The sequence below is a fragment of the Cucurbita pepo genome, chromosome LG08, assembly GCF_002806865.2.
Source record: "Cucurbita pepo subsp. pepo cultivar mu-cu-16 chromosome LG08, ASM280686v2, whole genome shotgun sequence".
NCBI lineage: Eukaryota > Viridiplantae > Streptophyta > Magnoliopsida > Cucurbitales > Cucurbitaceae > Cucurbita > Cucurbita pepo.
This window is the reverse complement of record NC_036645.1, coordinates 2,696,119-2,718,188: the sequence shown is the minus strand read 5'-3', so window position 1 is coordinate 2,718,188 and position 22,070 is coordinate 2,696,119. Positions and strand designations below refer to the sequence as shown.

At 35.0% G+C, this 22,070-nt stretch overlaps 4 protein-coding genes across 22 annotated transcripts; 3 read left to right on the top strand and 1 right to left on the bottom strand.

The window, feature by feature from the left end:
* Window positions 1-855: 855 nt before the first annotated feature.
* LOC111801087 lies at window positions 856-9,580 on the top strand. Of its 7 annotated transcripts, none has more exons than XM_023685060.1 (20): window positions 856-998; window positions 1,938-2,157; window positions 3,034-3,115; window positions 3,198-3,275; window positions 3,350-3,409; window positions 3,526-3,630; window positions 4,010-4,120; window positions 4,518-4,559; window positions 5,209-5,379; window positions 5,475-5,614; window positions 6,131-6,228; window positions 6,317-6,423; window positions 6,519-6,561; window positions 7,088-7,179; window positions 7,300-7,348; window positions 7,766-7,836; window positions 8,058-8,174; window positions 8,286-8,371; window positions 8,601-8,646; window positions 9,391-9,580. In XM_023685060.1, the coding sequence occupies exons 2-20, from the start codon at window positions 2,081-2,083 to the stop codon at window positions 9,421-9,423; spliced, it is 1,608 nt and encodes a 535-aa protein (XP_023540828.1). In that variant the 5' UTR covers window positions 856-998; window positions 1,938-2,080; the 3' UTR covers window positions 9,424-9,580. The 7 variants fall into 7 exon arrangements, with proteins under 7 accessions (XP_023540828.1, XP_023540827.1, XP_023540829.1 ...); XM_023685059.1 differs by having other exon boundaries at window positions 1,933-2,157; XM_023685061.1 differs by lacking the exon at window positions 856-998 and having other exon boundaries at window positions 2,059-2,157; window positions 3,218-3,275.
* A 3,612-nt stretch (window positions 9,581-13,192) lies between these two features.
* LOC111800586 (RING-H2 finger protein ATL51-like) lies at window positions 13,193-14,829 on the top strand. Its single transcript, XM_023684353.1, has one exon. The coding sequence runs from the start codon at window positions 13,490-13,492 to the stop codon at window positions 14,603-14,605; it is 1,116 nt and encodes a 371-aa protein (XP_023540121.1). The 5' UTR covers window positions 13,193-13,489; the 3' UTR covers window positions 14,606-14,829.
* Window positions 14,830-15,851: 1,022 nt separating this feature from the next.
* Window positions 15,852-18,614, bottom strand: LOC111800584 (BTB/POZ domain-containing protein At5g17580-like). Of its 13 annotated transcripts, none has more exons than XM_023684339.1 (5): window positions 18,465-18,614; window positions 18,326-18,397; window positions 17,957-18,015; window positions 17,779-17,848; window positions 15,852-17,690 (listed from the first exon to the last, which is right to left on the bottom strand). In XM_023684339.1, the coding sequence occupies exons 2-5, from the start codon at window positions 18,389-18,391 to the stop codon at window positions 16,086-16,088; spliced, it is 1,800 nt and encodes a 599-aa protein (XP_023540107.1). In that variant the 5' UTR covers window positions 18,392-18,397; window positions 18,465-18,614; the 3' UTR covers window positions 15,852-16,085. The 13 variants fall into 13 exon arrangements, with proteins under 13 accessions (XP_023540107.1, XP_023540112.1, XP_023540109.1 ...); XM_023684344.1 differs by having other exon boundaries at window positions 17,957-18,212; window positions 18,335-18,397; XM_023684341.1 differs by having other exon boundaries at window positions 18,335-18,397.
* Window positions 18,615-19,497: 883 nt separating this feature from the next.
* LOC111799743 (60S ribosomal protein L37a) lies at window positions 19,498-21,760 on the top strand. Its single transcript, XM_023683202.1, has 5 exons — window positions 19,498-19,619; window positions 20,104-20,143; window positions 20,438-20,526; window positions 21,328-21,410; window positions 21,503-21,760. Exons 1-5 carry the CDS (start codon window positions 19,617-19,619, stop codon window positions 21,564-21,566), a joined length of 279 nt encoding a protein of 92 aa, XP_023538970.1. The 5' UTR covers window positions 19,498-19,616; the 3' UTR covers window positions 21,567-21,760.
* The last annotated feature ends 310 nt before the right edge of the window (window positions 21,761-22,070 follow it).

The window sequence follows — 22,070 nt, the reverse complement described above, 5'->3', positions numbered from 1 at the left end:
CGGTTACATGTACCTAACTATGTACCTAACTTTGCAACTAACAACATTATAATAATATGTATGGTTAGAATTTATTGATTATTATCATAATCATTTTAAAAAAAATATATAAATTTAATCATAATAAAAAAAGGAATACCAAAATAAATAATATAAAGGACAATAAAATAATTTTATCAACTTTAATAGAAAAAAAAAATATATAAGTTAAGGAGACTTTGACTTTGACCTTGACTTTGAATCAATCAACAAAATATAATTTTTAAAATTTTATTTTAGAAATGTAATTTGGTTTTCATTATATTTTAGAATATGTTTTTTTTTCTGATTTTTGTCTGAAAAAAAAACATAAAAATAATCGAAATTAAATTTTATTGAAATTAATTAAACAAGACGAGTTAATAATAAAAATATTTATAAACTTTAAAAGTATAGAAATACGCTCTTATTTTTTAAATATTATTTTAACTAAAAAATGAATTAATATAGTTTAACTTAATAAAAAAATAAAAAAATGTCAATTTCTATTAATTTTTAAAAATAGAATTAAGATCGGTCGGTCTACTGCTCATAGATTATCTCTAAAAATTTTTAATAGGCGGGTGCACTAACAATTTATATTTATTAAATTATATATATATATATTTATTTATTTATTTTAAGGTATTATTTAAATTTTAAAAAAGTTATAAGGATATTTTTATTAATTTAAAAAAATATAAATTATTACTATTTATAATTTAAAATTATAGAAAGTAAATTATAATTTTTAATACTAAATTTTCTATTTTTTTAACATCCGGAAGGGATGAATAAAAAAAAACGAAAAAATTGCGGATCATACGTGGTGCAATTCATCAGCTTCGTCTTCATTTCCCTTTTAACTAATCCATCACTCATTTGACTTCCACACCTCTCTTCTTTCGCCATTCATACTGTTTTGGCTCTTTAAGCATCTCGATTTGTCACCCAAAGAATTTGAGCGCGACATCTTTTCGGTATTGTTTAACATCATTTGCGTACTTCATTTGTTTTTCGTTTTTCTGTTAATTAATGTCTCATCAATCAATCCACGTTACGAATATGGACATTTTTTTGTTAGATTTGTTCAAGTTTTTGTTTGAGTTGATGTTTCTTGATGTGACGGGGAAGATTTTCTGTCGTCATTCGCTTTTAGTTTTGGATTTTGATTTGAAGCCAATTTTCAGGATTCGAATCAGCACCTTGATGAAAATACAGATGATTTGTATGTTTTTAGTTATGTGAAGATGCATCCGATATGAGCTTTGTTTATCCATTTGCAGCTTTTGCCGCCATAGTTTTTTCGGGTTGGATTGGTTATAACTTGTGAGATAGCGGGGTTAGGAGATTAGGAGAGAAGGACGTATAACTTTGATTGGCTTTCTGATCTTTTGCTATCCGGTTGCTAATTTGAATCTGTCATTTGAGTTTTTATTCGGAGTTGTTAAAATTTAGCAGGTGTTTGCCATTTCAATCCCTGCTTGTATTTGTAATTGTATTGTTCATTCCTCTTGTTAATTATGTTCAACCTTATGAGTATCTCATTCATTTGTCAATCTCATTTATCATATGGTTGTCGATTCATCAAAATGCACAGAATTTTTCTGTAGATTTATTATTAGAACTTACTCCACAAGTATTTCATTAGATTCATATGGACGATATTTCTTCATGAGAAGAGATTAGAAATGGTGAGGAGTAATTAGTGAAGTGTTGTTCGAACTTTCTTCGACTGGGGTATACGTACCTGCCGTTTCCCGTGTTCTGGATTTTGGTTTTTCCTCACATTTTAGAATTTTCTAAATTCATTTATTTCTGTAGATACCTTTCGCCCTTTCACATATGCTCTATAATTTTGGTGTGGCATCAGTTACTATAATTTGATGCATGGTGATCATACATCTTATGAAGGAAAGTTGTGTGAATAAAGCGTGCAAAGTTGCTGTCTACGGTGTATGGACATCAAATGATGTAGAGTGCAAGATTCTGAAGTGATGGATAGTGTTTGTGCTGATGCAATCAGAAGTTGTCAAAGTAAAGAACTTGAACTTCCGATCTGATGTCGACTACCCATAGCTCTTTGCAAGGGCATAATGATAACAAGGTTCATGCTGCAAGATCCCATCTAAAGAAAAGGTGATAACTCGAATTATTTTCATAGTAGGTTTGCAGATTTTTTGCTCACTACCAAAATCAATGAAGGTAGTACCAATTGCTTAATGTGGGCATTGAGAATAATATTGTGGTTTAGTTCTGGATAGGTTTTAGCTTGTTATTTTTAGTTGTCTTAACCCACTCTCTACAGATTATTTAAGGAGGGGTCATCAGAGAAATTAGTTTGGCTAATGGGTTAATAGCAGCTCCCAGTCTATACCATCATCATCATTCTCTAGTAAGGATTAAACTTGTAATAGTCCAAGCCCTCTGCTAGCAGATATTGTCATGTTTGGGCTTTCCGTTTCAGGATTCCCCTCTAAGTTTTTAAAACGCATCTGCTAGGGAGAGGTTTCCACATCCTTATAAAGAGTATTTCGTTTTCTTCCCCAACCGATGTGGGATCTCACAAGCCACCCCCCTTCGAGGCTCAACGTCCTCGCTGGCACTTGTTCCCTTCTTCAATCGATGTGGGACCCCCCAATCCATCCCCTTCAGGGCCTAGCGTCCTTGCTACACACCACCTGTGTCCACCCCCCTTCGGGGCTAAGCCTCTTCGCTGACACATCCCCCGTCTAGCTCTGATGCCATTTGTAACAACCTAAGCCCACCGTTAGCAGATATTGTCCTCTTTGAGCTTTTTGTTTCAGGATTCCCCTCAAGATTTTAAAAACGCATCTGCTAGGGAAAGATTTTCACACCCTTATAAAAGGTGTTCCGTTCTCCTCCCCAATCGATGTGAGATCTCACAATTTTCCGGAATTCTCACGTTTTCCGGCGACTGTGCTGAGTTTATTTATTTATTTATTTATTTTATAACTTGTGGTTATTACGAAACTAATACAATTATTTTTGCAGGCAAACCTTTGAAAGATCTCTTGGTTCAAATGATCTGAAAGGAGTTGTAAATGACAGTACTCATCCAGACCAAGAAGCTGAGGTATGGCCTTCTGTGTACAAGTTTCTCGGGTTCTGAATTTAAGCTGTCTACAACATTTTATAGTTCTTAAAGTTGTACATAGGAACTGTTGTCACGGGTTAGAGCACAAGAAGGGGAGATTCAGCTTCTTCGTCAACAAATGGCAGTTGCTTGTTTGAAGGTATAAATTGCTTAGATGACTCCGGGTTCATGTGATATCGCTATACCTTACACAAAAAATCTCTGTGGTGAAAGGAATTGCAACTGTTGAATGAGAAATGTGCACTGGAGAGGAAATTTTCAGACATAAGATTGGTTCGTCTTTGTTCTTGGATATAGTTGTACGGCCTACTGTTTTCAGTTTTCTCCTCATGCTATCGTTTCTTTACATTTTGATTCAGATAACATATCTTTTTCTCATTTTGTAACAGGCAGTTGATGAGAAGCAAACTGAAGCCCTTACTTCTGCCTACAATGAGTTGGGATACAGAAAGGGGGATCTTGAAGTGAACTTAAAATTGACTAATGAATTGAAGGTACGTTTTAGTTTTTTTCCCAAGTAACTTCCATTTGATACCCTTTATGGGACTTTGTACTTGTTGTAATCAGTCACTCAACTCTGGTAACCTGTATATTTATGGGCGTATGATGATAAAATGAAACCCTAGACAAGAAACAATTCATTGACCGAAACGAGGTAAGATATGAAAGTATCAACCCAAGCCAAAAACTCAGAGATTACTCGAAAAGAAAAGGAAAAGAAAAAAAAGAGAGCTTCTATTTGGTATTCATCAGTTAGGGGAGAAATGAAAAAATTGTTTAGACAGTGATCTGAAGCTAAAAAAAAAGTTGATGTAGAAAGTTAAATCTGCTTACGTTAACTATGCTGAATGGTTTCAATCTCTTCTTTAACAGGCTGTGGATGATGAGAGATATCACTACATGTCATCATTGGTTGGGCTTTTGGCAAAATATGGTATTTGGCCTCGTGTCATAAATGCCTCTGTTCTATCCAACAGTGTGAAGGTAACTTCTCTACGTATGAAGCTTGAGACTGATTCACACATCTGCGATATCGAATAAATCCAACTTTCTTGCTGATATGCTTTCTATCCTCATTCCAAATGAATCCTGGAAATAAATTTGGTCAAAACCTTGAAGCGGAATACATGAAATCCGTATCGTCTCAGTGGCAAATCTGTCTTTGGACCTATAATTAAAGAATGCACCCTAGTAAAAAATAGTTTTTCTTTTGGTGTCTGAGTTTGTTCATTGACCAATTTGATTGGTTAGTTTGTGCAATATGTTACAACTTTTTTTATATTTACTTCTCAAGAAAATATTTTCCTTTTTATTTCTTGCAAAGTTTCTTCCTCTATTTTCATTTTGCTTAGCTTTTTTATTTTTCCTCAAATCTTAACAGCTACTTCATGATCAGTTGCAGCAGAAGATCAGAACTTCACATGTAAGCTGGCTATTATTAAAATTTGTTGTTTTTTCTGCGAAGTTATAAGTTCCTCAACCAAGATAGTAAAATATTTTGCTATATGTGATTGCAACTCCATCTACTTGCCATTCCTTTTCATTACTGCTTCAGTTATTTCTTCTCCATAGAATGTTAATCTTTTCTCTATAATGTTCTGATGGAAGTTTTATGTCTTATGGGCAGAGGAACAATATAATGTTTAATGATAAGAAAATGGCTTGGGAGGGAAATGTTTGACATGACAAAATTTCANTCTTGGCCCCCCTTTTTTTTTTTTTTTTTGTGGAAACTTACCTTTTTTTAGGGTCCTTGATGAAATAAAATGACATATTGTGAACTATCATCCAATTACATTAACGTTTTATTGGACCTTTGTTGTAAAGCTAGACATTCAACTTTGTCAAATGTCCTATTTTCGCTACGATAACTCAGGAAAAATGGCAACCAACTATATAAATGCTTAACTAGACCGATTTTTTTAAAATCAAGACATGCAATTCCATCAACTGTTTTAATTTCCATCCTCTTGTTTCCATTTTTTTTAGCATTGCCATTATCTTTCTTATAATAACTGTGAGTTGAAATTGATAAATTATTGTAATAAAGATTGTGCTTCTTTTCATCACAGGAAAAAATTGGAGAACGAACATCTCTTGTTGAAAATCATTTTGAGAGTGGATTTCAATATAAAGAGAGAGAGAATGCTGATTTTAAGTTATTTGAAAGTGGATATCAATATCAAAAGAGAGAGAATACAGATATGGGGACTTCAAAATACCAACTTCCTCCCCAAGCAGAGGTAGTGTTGCATGTAACTTCCTTAACTACTATGTTTGTTTCCTTTGCTTCTACAAAGCTTGCTACTCATTTAATTCTTATCCCTTTTGCATGCAGCATTTGAGAGCAACTGAAGATGTGTTTATATCTAGTAGGGTACAAACTAATATTCCAAAATCAGCAGACTTCAGTCAGAGACCTCAAGTGCATCAACCTGTCAATGACATTTCTCCAGACCCTTTATTCTATACTGGAAGGTATAGCATTCTAAATCTGGTATGGATGCCTTAAGTTAGAACAAGACTAGTGGTGTTCAAAAAATCCAACTTGGATCGGTCAAAATAAACAATGATTCCATGGGCTGGGGTTGATTTGTGGATTCACCTTAAATTACTATGGACTGAATTGAACCAACCTAAACTATTTATAATTTAAAAAATGTTCTTTCTATAAGAATAAAATTATATATGCACATATAACCTCATTCAATAATTATTTTTAGATTATTCTCCTAAGAACGTTTAAAAAACTTTTTCAAGTTTTTGGAGTTTATTTTTCATAATATAAATTGAAATTCAGGTACTAATCTTAATTTAATGTTGTTTGGTTTCAACTGAAAGCCTGTTGGTCCAAACCTTCATTACATTTCAACTTGAATTTAGTTGTAGCATAAAAGTATGATGCAAAGTGCAACACTGTATAAAAAAGATGGTTCCGACATTTCCTTATGGAATTTCTCTATTTCTCTCAACTACAAAAACATACTATCTTAGGGAAGTGCCTGGTGATTTTACCCCTCCGGTTGATGATGAAGCTGTGGAACTCCAACGTTATACACCTGATGAGAGATATAACCACCCTGTAACGATTGGTGAGTTTTTTAGAAGACAATCAAAGCACAATTGCACATAACCAGTACTTTACTAAGACATGAGCACTCACATGAAGTTTTAATTCAGAGGGACCTAGCATCGAGAATTTTCAAATAATCGGTGAGGCTAAACCAGGGAGCACACTTCTTGCATGTGGATATCCTACGCGAGGGACTTCTCTCTGTATATTTCAGGTGACATGCTCAGATATCATTTAAATGATGACCAATATAGATTTGGGGATACATGTGGAATGTTCATATATAGATGATACAAATTTCTGTGTCAGTGGGTTTGGCATCTTGAGGATGGCACAAGGCAATATATTGAAGGTAATGGAAATGAGTTCAGCTTTGTAGGATTCTTTAGATGACATTCTTACACTTCATTCTTTTTTTTTCTTTTCTTTGGGGTCAAAGAAAACTTTATTATTGAAACTGAAAAATATACAATAAATTATGAGGAGGAGAAGGCGCCACAAAAGAAAAGAAAAACAACGATAAAAAATTGCTTCATCTACCTTGTAAATTTTTTTCATGATGCAATTTTATAACCTATACAGAACAGATCATGTTGAAGTAAGGTTGTAAGTACTGTGTAATTTGAGCAAATAAAATTTACATATTCTACTATTTCAGCAAATGGCTTTACTTTATGGAAAACGGAAACGCATCTTCTTGTTCCTATCGTACAAAAAACCTTAAACACAGTTGAATCACATAATTCCAGATAAGCACTCTAGTTTTCTGTCCTTTTCAGTGACACTCGCATTACTTTCACTTTTTTCAGCATGCATTGTTACTAGTTACTATAGATTGTTATAATAACTTCTAATGTTTGAATGGTTTTTTGATTTAGGAGCCACAAATCCAGAATATGTTGTTGCAGCTGATGATGTTGATAAACTAATTGCTGTTGAGTGCATACCAATGGATGACAAAGGCCATCAGGTTTTCAACCAAAAACGCTTTGAATTGTGATTCAAAATTTATTTTGCGTACCATCGGTTTAGAAAATGAAATTTAGAAGGCCTTCCGGTTTTTTATTCTAAATTCTTTTCCAATTATCAGGGGGAGCTGGTAAAGCTTTTTGCTAATGATCAGAAAAAAATAAAATGTGGTAAGTTGATTAAAATTTTAAGAACATCACTCTTAAGTTGCAACTCTTTATGTATCTTTCAAGGTAGCTAATTAATTGCTTCTCTTGACTTGCGTGCTATAGAAAAATCCTAGTTTTTAAATTGCTTAATGACATCTTTTCTATGTGATTGCCTCTTTTACAATAGTGTGTTTATCTGTACCTCCAAAACCAGAGTGTGATGAAAAGGTTGGAAAAACATCTTGGTAGGCAGAAAAATCATGTACTTCATGATACATAATTGTTTTCTTCTTTCAAAGCCTCGACTTTCAGTAACAAAAGTTGTTCAACTATCACGTTATCGTGTGTAATTTATTTTGATTTATTAGTTGACTAACATTGTTATATTTCAGCTATTTTTTATATACTCCTCGAGCTTTCTAATTAGTTCCATTATAGATCCAGACACGCAACTGGAGATTGACACATATCTCTCAAAGGGTCAAGCCACATTTTCTGTTCTATTGCTGGTACGTATAAGTAAATCTTCTAGAAAAATTCACTCGTTGGGGTTGTACTTGTTTCTTAGTCCTATACAAGTTAAAGTGAGTCAAGTTTAACTTCAAATTTATCATTTTGTCAGATTGAGCCCTGAACTAAAATACGTTGTGAAATTATTGTCCTCCGTTAGCTGGTTTCCATTTTTTAGAAAAATTGTAGCTAGTTATTGACATTTTGGTGGTTTTATGAGGTTTTATCTGAGAATTGGGAACCAGCGTCAATTTCTTTGAGGAGGTCCGGTTACCAAATTAAGATGGGAAACACAGATGCGGTTGTAATTGCTGAGAAATATTCAAGGGAGTTATCGGTATGTCCTTATTAACATTAGTTACCGATGAGGGCGCCAACAAGTTTCAATTATATTTTCATATATACGAAAGTTTTATTTTGTTTCTTTACTATATATTTGTGGATGCAGTTGAAAATCCCCCCTGGGATGTCAACACAATTTGTTTTGACGTGTTCTGATGGATCATCTCTTCCCTTTAATGCGTATGATGTTAGGTAATGTCTCCATTCACTTAAGAGATTCATTTGTATTCTGTGAAGCATCCCTGGTTGGTACAATGTCCTAAGACTAACCATAAAACTTAGGCTTATTTATATCATATGACCTGTTTGTCTCTTTAAAATCATCTATAATCAACAAGTGAGCTATATACTTGTCTTGAGTTTCAGAATTGCATGTTTCTTAAATAGTTACAGTCTACTATAGTGCTGATTTTTCTTGTAGGATGCGGGATACACTTGTGTTGACCTTGAGAATGTTCCAAAGCAAGGTATTCTCTCGACCAAAATCTACTAGATAAGGATCAATATGTGGACACCATTAACGATGCTTAAGATCCCACATCAGTTGGAGAGGAGAACGAAGCATTCTTTGTAAGAGTGTGGAAACCTCTCCCAAGCAGACGCGTTTTAAAAAACCTTGAGGGGAAGCCCGAAAGGAAAAACTCAAAGAGGACAATATCTACTAGCGGTGGGCTTGAGCCATTACATATTGACTCTCTATGTAAATCAAGGCCGAGTTTGATTAGCATGCTGCATGCATCTCTCCTCTTTTTTTATTCTTTTAATGATATTTTTTTCTTCTAATCTGTGCCGTTACCCAATTTGATTAACTTGCAAGAGACTAAACACATTCTAACTTTAGTTCTAGGAGACCACAAAAGTTTTCTTTGATTAAGGAATCTACCCAAAGGCTCAAATCATGGAGCTTGGGTGATAAGCCTCCCTAAAGCCTCCTCTTGTGGATGTTGGGAGACTTTGTGTTCTTTCACAGTTCTTGTCTAAAGAGTTTTCTGCTTTCGTTTTCAAATACTTTTTCAAGAACTGTAATCGACCAACTTGTAAAAAGGCGTTAAACCCGAGATTTTGAGTGATTAAATAACTTCTCGGGCTTTAAAAAAACAATGTCTATGGGAACAACAAGCTGTAGGAAACATAGAGAACAAATTTTTGTGTCGATACTCATCATATATTCTTTAAGCTTTTAGACTGAATCTCATATATTCTTCAAGCAGGCAATGGACGATAGAAGGAAAGGAAAATCATAGACCGAACTCATTCGTCGTTCAAGTATTGTGTCGATACTCATCATTCATTCATTACGCAAACGAGATGTAATTGAATTCGGGAATCGATCCATCATAGTTTTTACCAATAAATCAAATAAATCATAAAGGTTTGCTCTTGCTGCTCTTTTTCCTCTTACTCTTTTATAGACACAAATGCATATATAGTCTCTTCCCTGTTAGTTTCTTGCTCACATTCATGACGAAGCCCTCAACATTATTTTGGTGTAATTGTAAATGGAAGGACTGAAAAGAACTGTCTTTTTACTGTACAAACATTATTGATAAATTATAGGCCCATGGAATGATCCCTTTTTTGACTTTGTATTTCTTGATTGAGACTCTTTGTTAGTACCCTTGGTTTCGGGGTGGACCCTTTCACTCTATTTTCCATGAAGAACGGCAATTTTTATAGAGTTGGTACAGTGATCAAGATCTGTTAGCTGCAATTGACAGAATGACGTATAAAATTCTTTTGAGTTTGACTATGGGAGGAAAAGAATGTTATGGGTTTGTGTCAAACCTTTCTTCACAAGTCAAGCCCTCTAGATAGAGCCATCTTCTTTGTGTTTTAGGATATATGGGGCTCGATAGAGCCATCATCTTTGTGTTTCGGGGTATATGGGGCTCGATAGAGCTATTGCCTGCGACAATGCCTCTCTTTGTTTGTGTCATCATTATATATATAGGATTTTGACTTATTGAGAAAAAAAAAAAATGTATGGCTGTTACAATTTTGCCTTTGAGTATTGCTTACTTCTGTTTTCGGTTTTTGAGTTTTCAAACTCGATATTATTTAGTTCCTACATTTTTTAAGTCAATTCAAATGACAAATTATTTGTTTATAAATAATATTTAAAAAAACTATTTATTTAACCGTAATGAAAATGGTTGTAATTGTAGTGAAAATTAAACGTAATTGAATCAATTGTAATATTTGTTTAGGGTATTTACTTTGAGTTCATTGGAACATAATTAATATGTGTTGTTTGCTACTATTTGGAAATGGAATGAAATATGAACGACTATTAGAATGTATTTTTATATTTTTAATTAATTAAAATGTAGTAACTAAAGAATATACTATAATAATTAAAATGGATTTTTTTTTTCAAATTTGTTTATACTTTAAAACACATTTTTAGTGTTGTAATTATGATTTTCCAATCGAAATCGGTAACCGTCCAAATTTCGCTGCTAGCAAATATTGTCCGCTTAAGTCTGTTTGGTATTGCCATCGTCTCATAGTTTTAAAATGTGTTTCACAACTCACCCCCTTTAGGGGCTAGCATCCTTGTAGGCACACCGTCTAGCTCTGATACCGCTTCTAACAGCCTAACAATCCAAGCTCACCACTAGCAAATATTGCTTAGTTTAACCCATTACGTATCGTCATCAGCCTCACAATTTTAAAGTGTATCTGTTATGGAGAAGTTTTCAAACCCTTATAAAGAATATTTCGTTCTCGAGATCTCACCCAAATATTATTATTATTCGATTTTTTCAACCTAGATAAATTTAAAAAAGAAGTATGGGTTTTGTTCTCTCCATCCATGAGATCTCACCCAAATATTATTATTATTCGTCGTATCAAATAATTATGTATTTTTTCAACCTAGATAAATTCAAAAAAGAAGTATGGGTCCCACAATTCTCAACGAGAGTCAAATTGATTACCGTTTTAATGTGATCGAATTACATAAACAAACTAAAAAATTATAATCATATTTAGAGATATCATTTTCATTACAAGTAAACTATCATTGTCATATATATATAATCAATTTTGGTTCAAAATATTTATATTAAATAATCTTAAAATATGAATAAAATAGAAGGAACCAATCTAATTATTTGTTATAATATATAGTTTGATAATTTTTAAACTATAAATATTAATAATTTAAGTAATATAATTATTTTAAGTTCAATTTTTGTAAATTAATTTTAATATAAAAAAATATAATTTATATTTTCTTGGAATTAAATTATCTTCCACATAGGCAAATTTCTGGAAGTCTCCTCTCGTTCAACTACCACACCAATAAAAACTAGCCACGTCACACACTCACGTGATTGCACGTGATGGCTTCCATCTGATATGAGCTTCGGTAGGAAGCCTGTTTTTTTCTTCTTTTTTTTTTCCGAGCTGATATATTTATTTATTATAATGTGACAAAAATGTCTATTAATAATAAAATTTAATATAATAATAATAATAATATGTGGTGAGATTATCCTTTTATTTAATTGAACTTTTATTTTAATATTAAATTATTTTGTGATTGAGATTTAGAGAGAGAATCAGAGTCACAAAAATCCATAATATGATTTGATAATAATTGAAGTTTAAAAAATAATATAAAATTAGGTTTCAATAAATGGGGTTATTGGGGATGGATTATTATATTATAATCACCTGAGACAAAATTGTGAAAATATAAAATATATTAATATTTAAATATTTTAAATTATGCTTATAATCTCATGTAAATTAAATATTAATCAATAGAGATGGGGTATAAATAGAGCATGAATTGACAGGAAGAGAATTTTTATGGTTCCAATGGGTTTGTCTTACCTAAATTCACCAACTTTTCTTTCTTACGCTTACGGCTATTTCGATTGTTGTGTTTGCTCAAATTGTATACCTATACAGGAGTTCAAGTTTCGATTGATGTTTACGGAGTTGATTGTGATTGTCATTCTCGAAAACGCAAATTTCAGTGGTCTATAATTTATTGAATACTCGGTGTAACTCACGCATTCGTGTATAACTCAGTGCATACAGAGTAACATGAATATCTTCGATACCCAAAAATTTGATCGAATCAACATCCAATCTATACGGTTTGAGTTGGGTTAACAACTTATTTGAACTGGGTTGAGTTGTTGGGGTTGAAAAATTTACAACCCAACCCACTGTGATATTTACGGAGTTGATTGTCCTCCTCGAAAACCCAAACTTCAATGGTCTATAATTTACTGAGTACTCGGTATAACTCATGCATTAGTATACAAACTGGTGCAGACGAAGTAACACGAATATCTCCAGTAGTCAATCTATTTCCATAAAAAAATTTACTACTCAACACCCAACCTATACGGTTTGAGTTGGGTTATCAACTTATTTGAATTGGGTTGAGTTGTTCGGGTTGAAAATTTTACAACCCAACCCATTGACTTAGAGTTCACCGATATTTGTGGAGTTGATTATCTTCTCGAAAACACAGATTTCAGTAATCTATAATTTACAGATTTCACCCATTGACTCAGAGTTCACGGATATTTGGGTTGAGTTGCACATGCATTCGTGTACAAACCAACGAATATCTCCGATAGTCAGTCTATTTCCATAAGAAATTTGATAAGACTCAACACCCAACTGGTACGGTTTGAGTTGAATTGGGTTGAGTTGTTCGGGTTGAAACATTTACAACTTGGCCCATCGATTCGGAGGTTCACCAAACTTTATGAAACCCACACCTACACTCATATAAGTTGATAATCCAACTCAAACCGTAGAAGTTGGGTGTTGAGTTATTCGAGTTGAAACATTTACAACCCAACCCACCGACTCGGAGGTTCACCGAGCTTTATGAAACCCACACCTACACTCATCTTCTTCCCTTCGTCAAAGGAAAATTTGATATCATTTAGCTTTGCGTGAAACCTAAACTCTCACACACAAGGAATTTAGACAAACCAATATTGACAATATTTCTTTGTTGAAGAAGGCATGTTTTTGAAGAACAAGACTTGAAAAAGAGAAAAGTAAAAGGAAAGGACAAGAATTGAAGAGAGAGAAAGAGAGGAGAGAGATAGCTGATAACAATTTCCAACCTCCTCCTCCAACTTTACTTTCCTTTGCATCCAAGTCCCCCCAATTTTGGTCTCTTTTTCTTCTGCCCTCCACCCCTCAAAACACTCTCTTTCTCTCTCACTCCTCTTCCTTTTCTCTCTCTCTCTCTCTCTCTCTCCTACCACATAAACATATGAAAAAAGAGAGAATAGGGGTACCTGCAAGATCTACGAGTGGTAGAGGAGAATGGGTTCTGTGGGAAACTCAAATCAATGGCAGCCATATGCATACAGGGACTGTTCTTTAGAGATTTGCAGCATATATTGCCCTCAGTGGTGTTACATCATCTTCCCACCACCTCCACCTTTTGGCTATGGAACCAATAGCGATTCTGGCACTGATTTCTCCCCTCTTATCATAGCCATCATTGGAATCTTGGCCAGCGCTTTCATTTTGGTAAGCTACTACACCATCATCTCCAAGTATTGCAGGAACAGAGCTACCACCTCCAACTCCAACATGGAAATGGATGATGAAGAAAATCTTTCTCAAATCCGCCATGAAAACCAGCTCCAAGCTCCTCCTCCTCCGGCAGGCCTGGATGAGGCTCTCATCAAATCTATCACAGTCTGCAAGTACAAAAGAGGAGATGGGTTAGTTGAAGGCACAGATTGCTCAGTTTGTTTGAGTGAGTTTGAAGAAAATGAGAGCTTAAGGCTTCTGCCAAAGTGCAGCCATGCCTTTCATCTTCCTTGTATTGACACATGGCTCAAATCTCACTCAACTTGCCCTCTCTGCCGCTCCAACATCTCACCCATCAATCTTTTCCCACCCCCAACTCAGGAAATTCAAAGAACAGAACATTTAAATTCATATAATTTTCAGTATCAGCACAGAAGCAATGACACAGTAGTTGTTGTGGTGGTTCAAGATTTGCCGGATTTAACAGTCAGCAGCCAAGAAACTGCTGTTTTGGGGCTTGAAAATGATGGTGTTTCTTCCAAGAATCAAAGGCAAAGTTTTGTATCAGACAATCAAGATTCAGAGCCAAGAGACATCATGATTCATCAAATAAGACAAGATGATGCTGTTCAGCCATTTAGAAGGTCAGTTTCCTTGAATTCTTTATCATGGCAAGGGCAGGTTTCTGTTGCTGACATACTGAGAGCCAGTCAAGATAGCGAGGAAGAGGTAGAAGAAGATGAATTACAAATGGGGATTGGATCTTCAAAAGCATTTGTTCAAGAGGATTGCCATTCCAGAGTTTCCAACTTGGAAATGCATAGATCTATCTCAACTGGGAAGCTGGGTTTTACAAATTATGGGAATTGGAAAGGGAAGAGTTGCATCATTCCCAGTTGAAAGTAGATTTACAAACTGTACAAAATTTGAAAAAAGAAATCACTCTTATTTTTGTAATATATTGGTGAAATCACAGAAGAATCCCAGATTTATACCAGATTAGCAAACAAAATGAACTAAATTTGAACAAACATTTCACAATTTACAAGCCTCTTCAAAGAAGTTACTCATGGATCATATTCTGTAAAAGCTTTAGTAAAGAATTCCTCTTTTCTTTTCTTCTCTTTTTGGGATATTGCTGAGGGTAACTGATCAGAATTGTCTGAACCAGTTGAGTTCTACACGTTTTTAACTCAAGGACGTGTGTTTCTGAAGCCTAAGAATTGTCACAATGATTAGCCATTTTCTACTGTCAATTATGCTCTTTTCACTTTGTTGCGGTATGCAGAGTTGTCAGAATCTATGCAGGACTATCAAATTTCACTTCGTTAAACTTTATTTCAATATTTAAAATTTAAAATTTATGCTCTATACTATTCTTCCATGTGAAGTTTGAGCTTATAAATCAAAACATGTCTCAGCAGAAGTACTGATATCAGATACTAACATAAAGAAAAGCCATCTAAATCAGACAAAGCTTAAGTACCATATCTATATAATAAGGAAAAAGAAAAGTTGCACAAATTAATAAAGTAAAGAACTAGAAATACAGGCAAACTACATTGCCTAAATCTCAACCTCCATTTCTGAGGCTGAGATTGATGCTTTATCAGATGGGTTAACTCTTGATTAAACCATTTCAACTATAATTTGAAGGAAAAATGGTCTCAAGTTAGGTGCATACCTGTTGACAAATAGCTTACTTTCTCAATATCTCAATGTTTGGAGAATGAAGATGTTGGCCTAAACTTTTCAGATTTTGATTTGAAACCCAGAAGGAGAGAGAGAGAGAGAGGTCATACCTTGATTGGCTAAACTGGCGTGCTGAAAGATACATCTCAACTTTGAAAAAGATTGAGGGAATTTTGCTGAAAATGGACCACTGGGTATCCTTCCATCATTGTCACCAGAATTCTGGCCCCTTGCTTGAATATTTATTGATTTTGGAGATACTAAAGGAGGCAAAATGTATAATAACAACTCCAATTCTAAGTACCTTTTCCTATATCATTCTACTTCTCCTTTTTCACTGAACTATGTGGTGATTGTTTAAGAAATAACCAATAAGATACATGCACTTAGTTATTATCACTGGTATCTCAGTGAAGTGCTCTATGAAGCATCATTCTTATTCTATCAAAAAAACTTCAATAAACTCTGTTCTTTTTGTCGACAATTCCAAATCTGCATGTTGTAAGGTAAATGACATGATGCTGGAAAAGCAAGGTGGCAAAAGAACAGTTACCTTGGGGAAAATTTTGGCTTAATGCCCATAAACTAGGAGATTTATTCACTAAAATAGGGCCATTAGAATGATAATGCAGAAGCATGTAATCGAATAATTACAGAAGAGTTTATGGATGGATCAGTTGTCTGTTAGTCAAGGCCATAGTTTTGGATGAACCTTTTTCTTTTTAACTTGGCAATTGCAGTTGTTCATCTTGTTTATGCAACCAAACTTTCTCTTCATTTCTCTCCACATGCTTGTCTTCTCCTTTTTCACCATGTGGATGCAGCCTTCCTCAATCTCTTTCCTCATCATATGACATTCTTTCTCTAGTTCCATCACCTTGTTGCTCATTTTCTCCATTTCACTTTTTTGTACTCCATCATTTAAGGCCAACTCTCTTTCGTCCTTTTCGACCGCGTCCTGTGTCAATCTGTTGTCAGGACCCTGCATCTCCCTCGTGATCGCATCGCGGAGTTGCAATTGCACCAAAAATAGCACTTGGACCACTATCCTTAATGGCAATCGCTGATTCTTGGCTGCGTGTTCACAAGTTTCAGCCGACATCCTATGGTAGTCCAGCCCTCTGCACACTTCTTCTTTTTCAGATTCAGTCAAGTAGCTATGCTTGTCCAGGTATATATCTATAGCCCTGTATATTCCATCGGAGCTCCTATCAGTTCCCATTGATGCTGCACTTGACATTTCAACTAATGAAACAAATGCACTTATCTCCAAATCTCTGTCACTGGCAACCTCAATCAAAAACTCCTCAATGAGTCTCGCCACCGCAGTTAGTCCTTCCATATTTGAGTTATAATCTCTATAGAAGTGCTTTATAATCCGCTTCACGCACTCGATATCGTAATGCATTTCCTTAGCGTAGTCTCGAGAAGGTATTAAAAGATCACTTGCTGTAGCTTGATCAAGCTGCTTTCCTATCCTCAGCTCGAGTCCATTCCTACAGCCAACATTAGCTTCCAAATGAATGGCAAAACGAAGCATTTCAAACAGTATTGTGCAAGGAAATAGTCCCTTCTGATGAGGCAGTAGCCTCTCCACTGCTTCCATGACTTCCCTCTGATGGTTTGTTTTGCATACCGACATTTTTTTATCTCCTTTAGCACTGCAAAAAACCCACTTCTTTGCATACTTCAAAAGGGATGCGGCTACAAATCTCGGCGGTACAGCATGCTGGTTCATAGAATGAATGGTTAATTCATATAACGAAAGAGGCAGAATTGTCAAATCCTCCGACTGCCATTCAGAAACAAAGAGCTTTCTTCTTGCACTGGGCTTGTGATGAAACTCATCATCCTCACTGAGTTCATCATTTACGAAATTCACAAGCGGTTCACCGAGGAGGTATGGATCATTCACGGCCTTACAAACCAAAGACTCAATACATTCACCAACAAGGCCTGTATCCACTGCCTGTTGTATGATATCTTCTGTTGTAAGAAAAGCCTTAATAGTTTCATTCCAGCTGGGGAGGATTCTCTGTTCAAAGAAGGTAACTGCTTTGCTCAACAGATTATTTGGGCTGTGACTTTCAGTCATCCCCAGATAGAAAGCAAGACATGCTAAAGGAAGCACATTCTCACATGACATTTGCAGTTCAAACCCATGGCAGAACCTTGCAACAAGTTCAAATGTCTTAGGATGAGCTGGTATGTTTCTGAGGAACTGATAGATACTGTCATCGGATTGCTCGTTCAGTATCTCCACGATCTTGGCCGACTTTTCTACTATGATATCCTGTAGAAAAACTATAAAGATAACTAAAAGATCACAGAGATTTGAGCAAAACAAATATGTATCTAAATCCAGACTCCCACATTCTCACCCTTTCCAAAGTAAAGGGCACCCCACGGACATGGAACTGCATATCAATTCTAGATTTAGGCTTAGGCAACCTGCAAATCAGAATCACGACGAGCGACCATTTCCAAACAACTAAATCAATGCAAAAGAAAGAAAACAAAAGGGTTATACAAACGCGTAGAGATTAACGAATTCATTACCAATAGGAGACATCCTTGTCTGATTTGTCTACCATGTTTTGGAGATTCCTAAGTATAATCTATAAAAAGAAGAAAAAGAATAGTAAGTTCTTAAGTTTTTTTCTCTTTCTAGTTTCTATAAATCATAACTTTGTAGTTCAAAATACAGGAATTTCCCTTTCAGGTCACTACAGACGCAATGATTTCCCGAAATTGCAATCGTCATTCTTCCTAATGTCTCGATTGTAAGAACAATACTCGAAATACACTCTACCGGCTTCGACGCAGCGACATTTTGAGAGTTTATGGAATTCAAATCACGATAACGAACAAATTAGCTAGCTATATAAAGGCCTAAATAGAAACATTCAACAGAATGCTGAGGATTACAGCAATTACCGAACCGATTCTTCTTCCTGTGCAACAAATCGCAGCAAGAACTGATGAAAACCACATTGAGAACTGAATCTAAAAAAATCAAAATTCATCCATGAAACGACAATCTGCATTAGATTGAAACAAAACTTACAAATCAAATGTGGACATCTGAAATCTTTGTGTGTATTTGGACTTGGTCATAGAGAGAGAGAGAGAGAGCGTACAGAACTTGGAATTTTTCAACCGAAGAAGGAAGAGAGAGCAGAGGGGAAGATGAAGCAAAACTAGTGGAATTCCGTTAGTTGGAGTGGAGTGGAGTAATTCACTTTGTTTTGTTTTCTTTCAAATTTAAATATTATTTCTTTTGAATATTTGACATTTAATTATTATTATTATTATTATTATTATTATACTTATAGCGTCCACCTCTAGTAACTATTGTTTACTGATACTTTGGCTAGTGGTCTACGGACAAGTTTATTTTGACCCTGGATGCAGTATATTGGAACCCTAGAACATTGCCACAAACGCCACTGTGCATTAACCTGCGGTACGATAAATTATACCAGTTATGCGAATATGGAATTTTTAAGCTCAAATTATGCCTCGATTGGGAGGAATCGAGTCCAAGTAAAGCGTCAACAAAAGGCAAAACACACCACTATCAGATATTGTCCTCTCTTAGGCTGTTATAAATGGTATCAGAGCTAGACACCGAGGCAGTGTGCTAGCGAGGATGCTGAGCTCTGAATGGAGGTGGACACCAGATGATGTGTCGTCAAAGACACTGAGGCCTAAAGGAAGATGGACTGTGAGATCCCATATCGTTAAGATATTAAAAAGAGAGTAGTTTTTTGAACGGCCTCAAAACATGAACAAAAGGCAGCAAACAGTACCGATAACAAACCCATTATTACCGTAAGTTTCTTAATATATTATATGCATTTTTATTTGGCTAGGCTCAACCCAAAGGTTTTGTGTCATGAACCCGAACCCGAAACGGAGCCGAGCTAGTCAAGGTCAGTTCGAAGATTTTGTCTCATGAACTCGAAACCGAACTCAGCCAACTCGGGTTTAGAAAAATGAACTCAACCCAACCCAGAATACCAACCCAACCCAACCCAACCGAAGCTCATTGAATGGGCTTTAAAACCCGAAACCAAAGTTGGGCCAGAAACGAATTTAGTATTTCGTCGGGGGCTATATAAACAGCCAGAGAAAAACTAGGGTTTTCCCGCTTGGCCGTTCAGTCTCTGCACCAGCGTCTCTCCAGAGGTGTCCTTGTTGCTCGAAGGTTTCAACAATGGTACTCTATCTCTCTTACGGATTTCATGATTTTCTTTACTACTTTCTTGTTTCTGGAAATTTGAAGTTCTTTTAGAAGGTTCGAAGGTGAGAGATGATGTCTGTAGCCTGTAGGATTAATTTGCGAGGAGAGATGAATGAACTAGAATCAAAACCATGAGGTTCGTTCTTCTGATAAATGAAACGTTGGGAAGGAAAATAGGTCGCTCTGTGGTAGAGGATGATCAATTCGATTTCATGGATCTCACGTAGTTAAAACTTGATTTAATCTAGCAATTAGGTTAGATAACTTACGATTATCTGTTTTTCTTTGATTTTGTATATTTTCACTACGGGTCTACTTCCAGCTCTATTCGAAGAGAGAATTGAACATGTCTTGAGAGGACTTCTTTGGGACGATTGTTCACCGAATATATATATATTTATGGTTGTTTTCTGTAGCGATTTCTAACTTGTGCTTATTTTGATTCCCTGTATAATCGCAGACGAAGAGAACCAAGAAGGCTGGCATTGTCGGCAAATACGGTATGTGCTAACATCTTATGCTTTTACTAGCAGTGAAATTTAATCTGTACGCCTTATATTAGAGCAACTGGTGTAAGTTGTGGATTGATAAGAGATTATTGAATAATGATTTCTAAAGAAGAGCTGCCTTCAACAAAGTTGACATATGGCTTGACTAGTTGCGCAATAGTTTTAAATTGATTGGGAGCTTTTCAAGAGCCTCTTGTTCCTCTATCCTTTGCTGTTCACGTTTGTGTACATTATGATATGCTTAGTTATGTTTGTAATTGGTTTATTATCGGTCTTCTGTACCAGGTACCAGATATGGTGCTAGTTTGAGGAAGCAGATTAAGAAGATGGAAGTCAGTCAGCACAGCAAATACTTCTGCGAGTTCTGTGGAAAGGTAAGTTTATTTAGTCAGCTTTTACTTTACTGCTATTTGGGTTACAAGTAGTTCCATGCAATGTTTTAAAAGGCCACCTTCAGGTGGTATGAGGCGCAAGCCTCAATTTTTTAATGAAAAACATTAGGCAATTCCTAAATTTGTTTGAACAAGAATTACTAAACATATTACTTGTATCAAAACATAAAATATACCCGTCGATTACCACTTAATTAATAATTCTAAAATGTTATCTTTAACATCTTTAAAGCTTAATTAGTAAATGAAGCAATAGTTCAAATTGTTACCACGTGAACTTTTATATTTTAGAGAATGAGGCAAAATTAGTATTATTTTCTAATCATCTAGTGTAGAGACTTTAAGCATTGGTGCGTTTTGATAGAGGTGCAAGTCCTGAGGCCAAAAGTTAGTCTTCCTTTGAGATAAGCCTTAATAGCCTTTTAAAACTTTGGTTCCACAACAATGCTAGAGTTTAGACATACTGATAAATGACTTTAATGTTGGTCTCGATTGCAAATTTTCCGGTCCAAATAATATGGTGACATGGTTTACGATAAATGACTTTAATGTTGGTCTCGATTGCAAATTTTCCGGTCCAAATAATATGGTGACATGGTTTACGATGTATCTTCCATAAAAATGTAATATCATTTGATCAATCAACTCCTTTTCCTATTTATAGAAAAATTACTTGCCATCAGTACAACAATTCTCTGAACTTCTGATAAAAGATGACATTTCGGTGGTACTTGTTAAATTTCAAGATTCAAATCAATGACTTCTGTCTCAAACTCTTAACAGTATGCCGTGAAGAGGAAGGCTGTTGGGATATGGGGTTGCAAGGACTGTGGAAAGGTGAAAGCCGGAGGTGCCTACACGTTGAAGTGAGTAGATTTAATTGGTTCTTGTTATGCAATGCTATTTGTGCTTTCAAACCCAGTTCAAGGTTTTGATTTTGTTTCTTTGTTTTGGGCAGCACTGCAAGTGCCGTGACCGTTCGGAGCACGATCCGAAGGTTGAGGGAACAGACAGAGAGTTAAGTTTAATTTAGATTTTGTTTTTCTTCCCTCTTCAGTTTAATTTAGTGGTCTGTGATAGTGTAGAGTTTTTTGGAAGCAATTTGAGTACCCATTTGACTTCATTTGAAGCTGAGATTCCAGAGCTTTTAAACTATAGCTGCTCTCTGCTCTCTTGGCCACATTATTTTTAATCATTCTGGATTTTGAGACTGCAACATCTTGCTTGCCTAAGTATATGGTTTAGTTTTTGGTCAACTGCATCACATCATTATATTATCAGGCGTTAGATATTTAATCATTCTGGATTTTTTATATTTATTTTCACGAGATTCCTTTGGGAATTGGGTAATTCTTTTTCATCTATTTTTTTAAATAATCTTTTTAATTTTTCAATACAATTTAATTTAAAATATAAAACATCTCATAATATTTTGGAAGTATGGAAAATAACACAATGTTTTAACATGGTTTTTAAAAACTCAAATTTTAATATTGTTGCATTTTATTTATTATATTTAAAAAAAT

Coding starts and splice junctions, on each gene's coding strand:
- LOC111801087 (XM_023685060.1), top strand. CDS start 2,081: ATGTCGACTACCCATAGCTCTTTGCAAGGGCATAATGATAACAAGGTT. Junction 3,276..3,349: donor TGGCAGTTGCTTGTTTGAAG/GTATAAATTGCT, acceptor CTGTGGTGAAAG/GAATTGCAACTGTTGAATGA. Junction 8,647..9,390: donor TGAGAATGTTCCAAAGCAAG/GTATTCTCTCGA, acceptor TTCTTCAAGCAG/GCAATGGACGATAGAAGGAA.
- LOC111800586 (XM_023684353.1), top strand. CDS start 13,490: ATGGGTTCTGTGGGAAACTCAAATCAATGGCAGCCATATGCATACAGG.
- LOC111800584 (XM_023684339.1), bottom strand. CDS start 18,391: ATGTGGTTTTCATCAGTTCTTGCTGCGATTTGTTGCACAGGAAGAAGA. Junction 18,016..18,325: donor GAATCGGTTCGGTAATTGCT/GTAATCCTCAGC, acceptor TTCTTTTTATAG/ATTATACTTAGGAATCTCCA. Junction 17,691..17,778: donor TGCCCTTTACTTTGGAAAGG/GTGAGAATGTGG, acceptor GTTTTTCTACAG/GATATCATAGTAGAAAAGTC.
- LOC111799743 (XM_023683202.1), top strand. Junction 20,527..21,327: donor TCTGCGAGTTCTGTGGAAAG/GTAAGTTTATTT, acceptor AACTCTTAACAG/TATGCCGTGAAGAGGAAGGC. Junction 21,411..21,502: donor GGAGGTGCCTACACGTTGAA/GTGAGTAGATTT, acceptor TGTTTTGGGCAG/CACTGCAAGTGCCGTGACCG.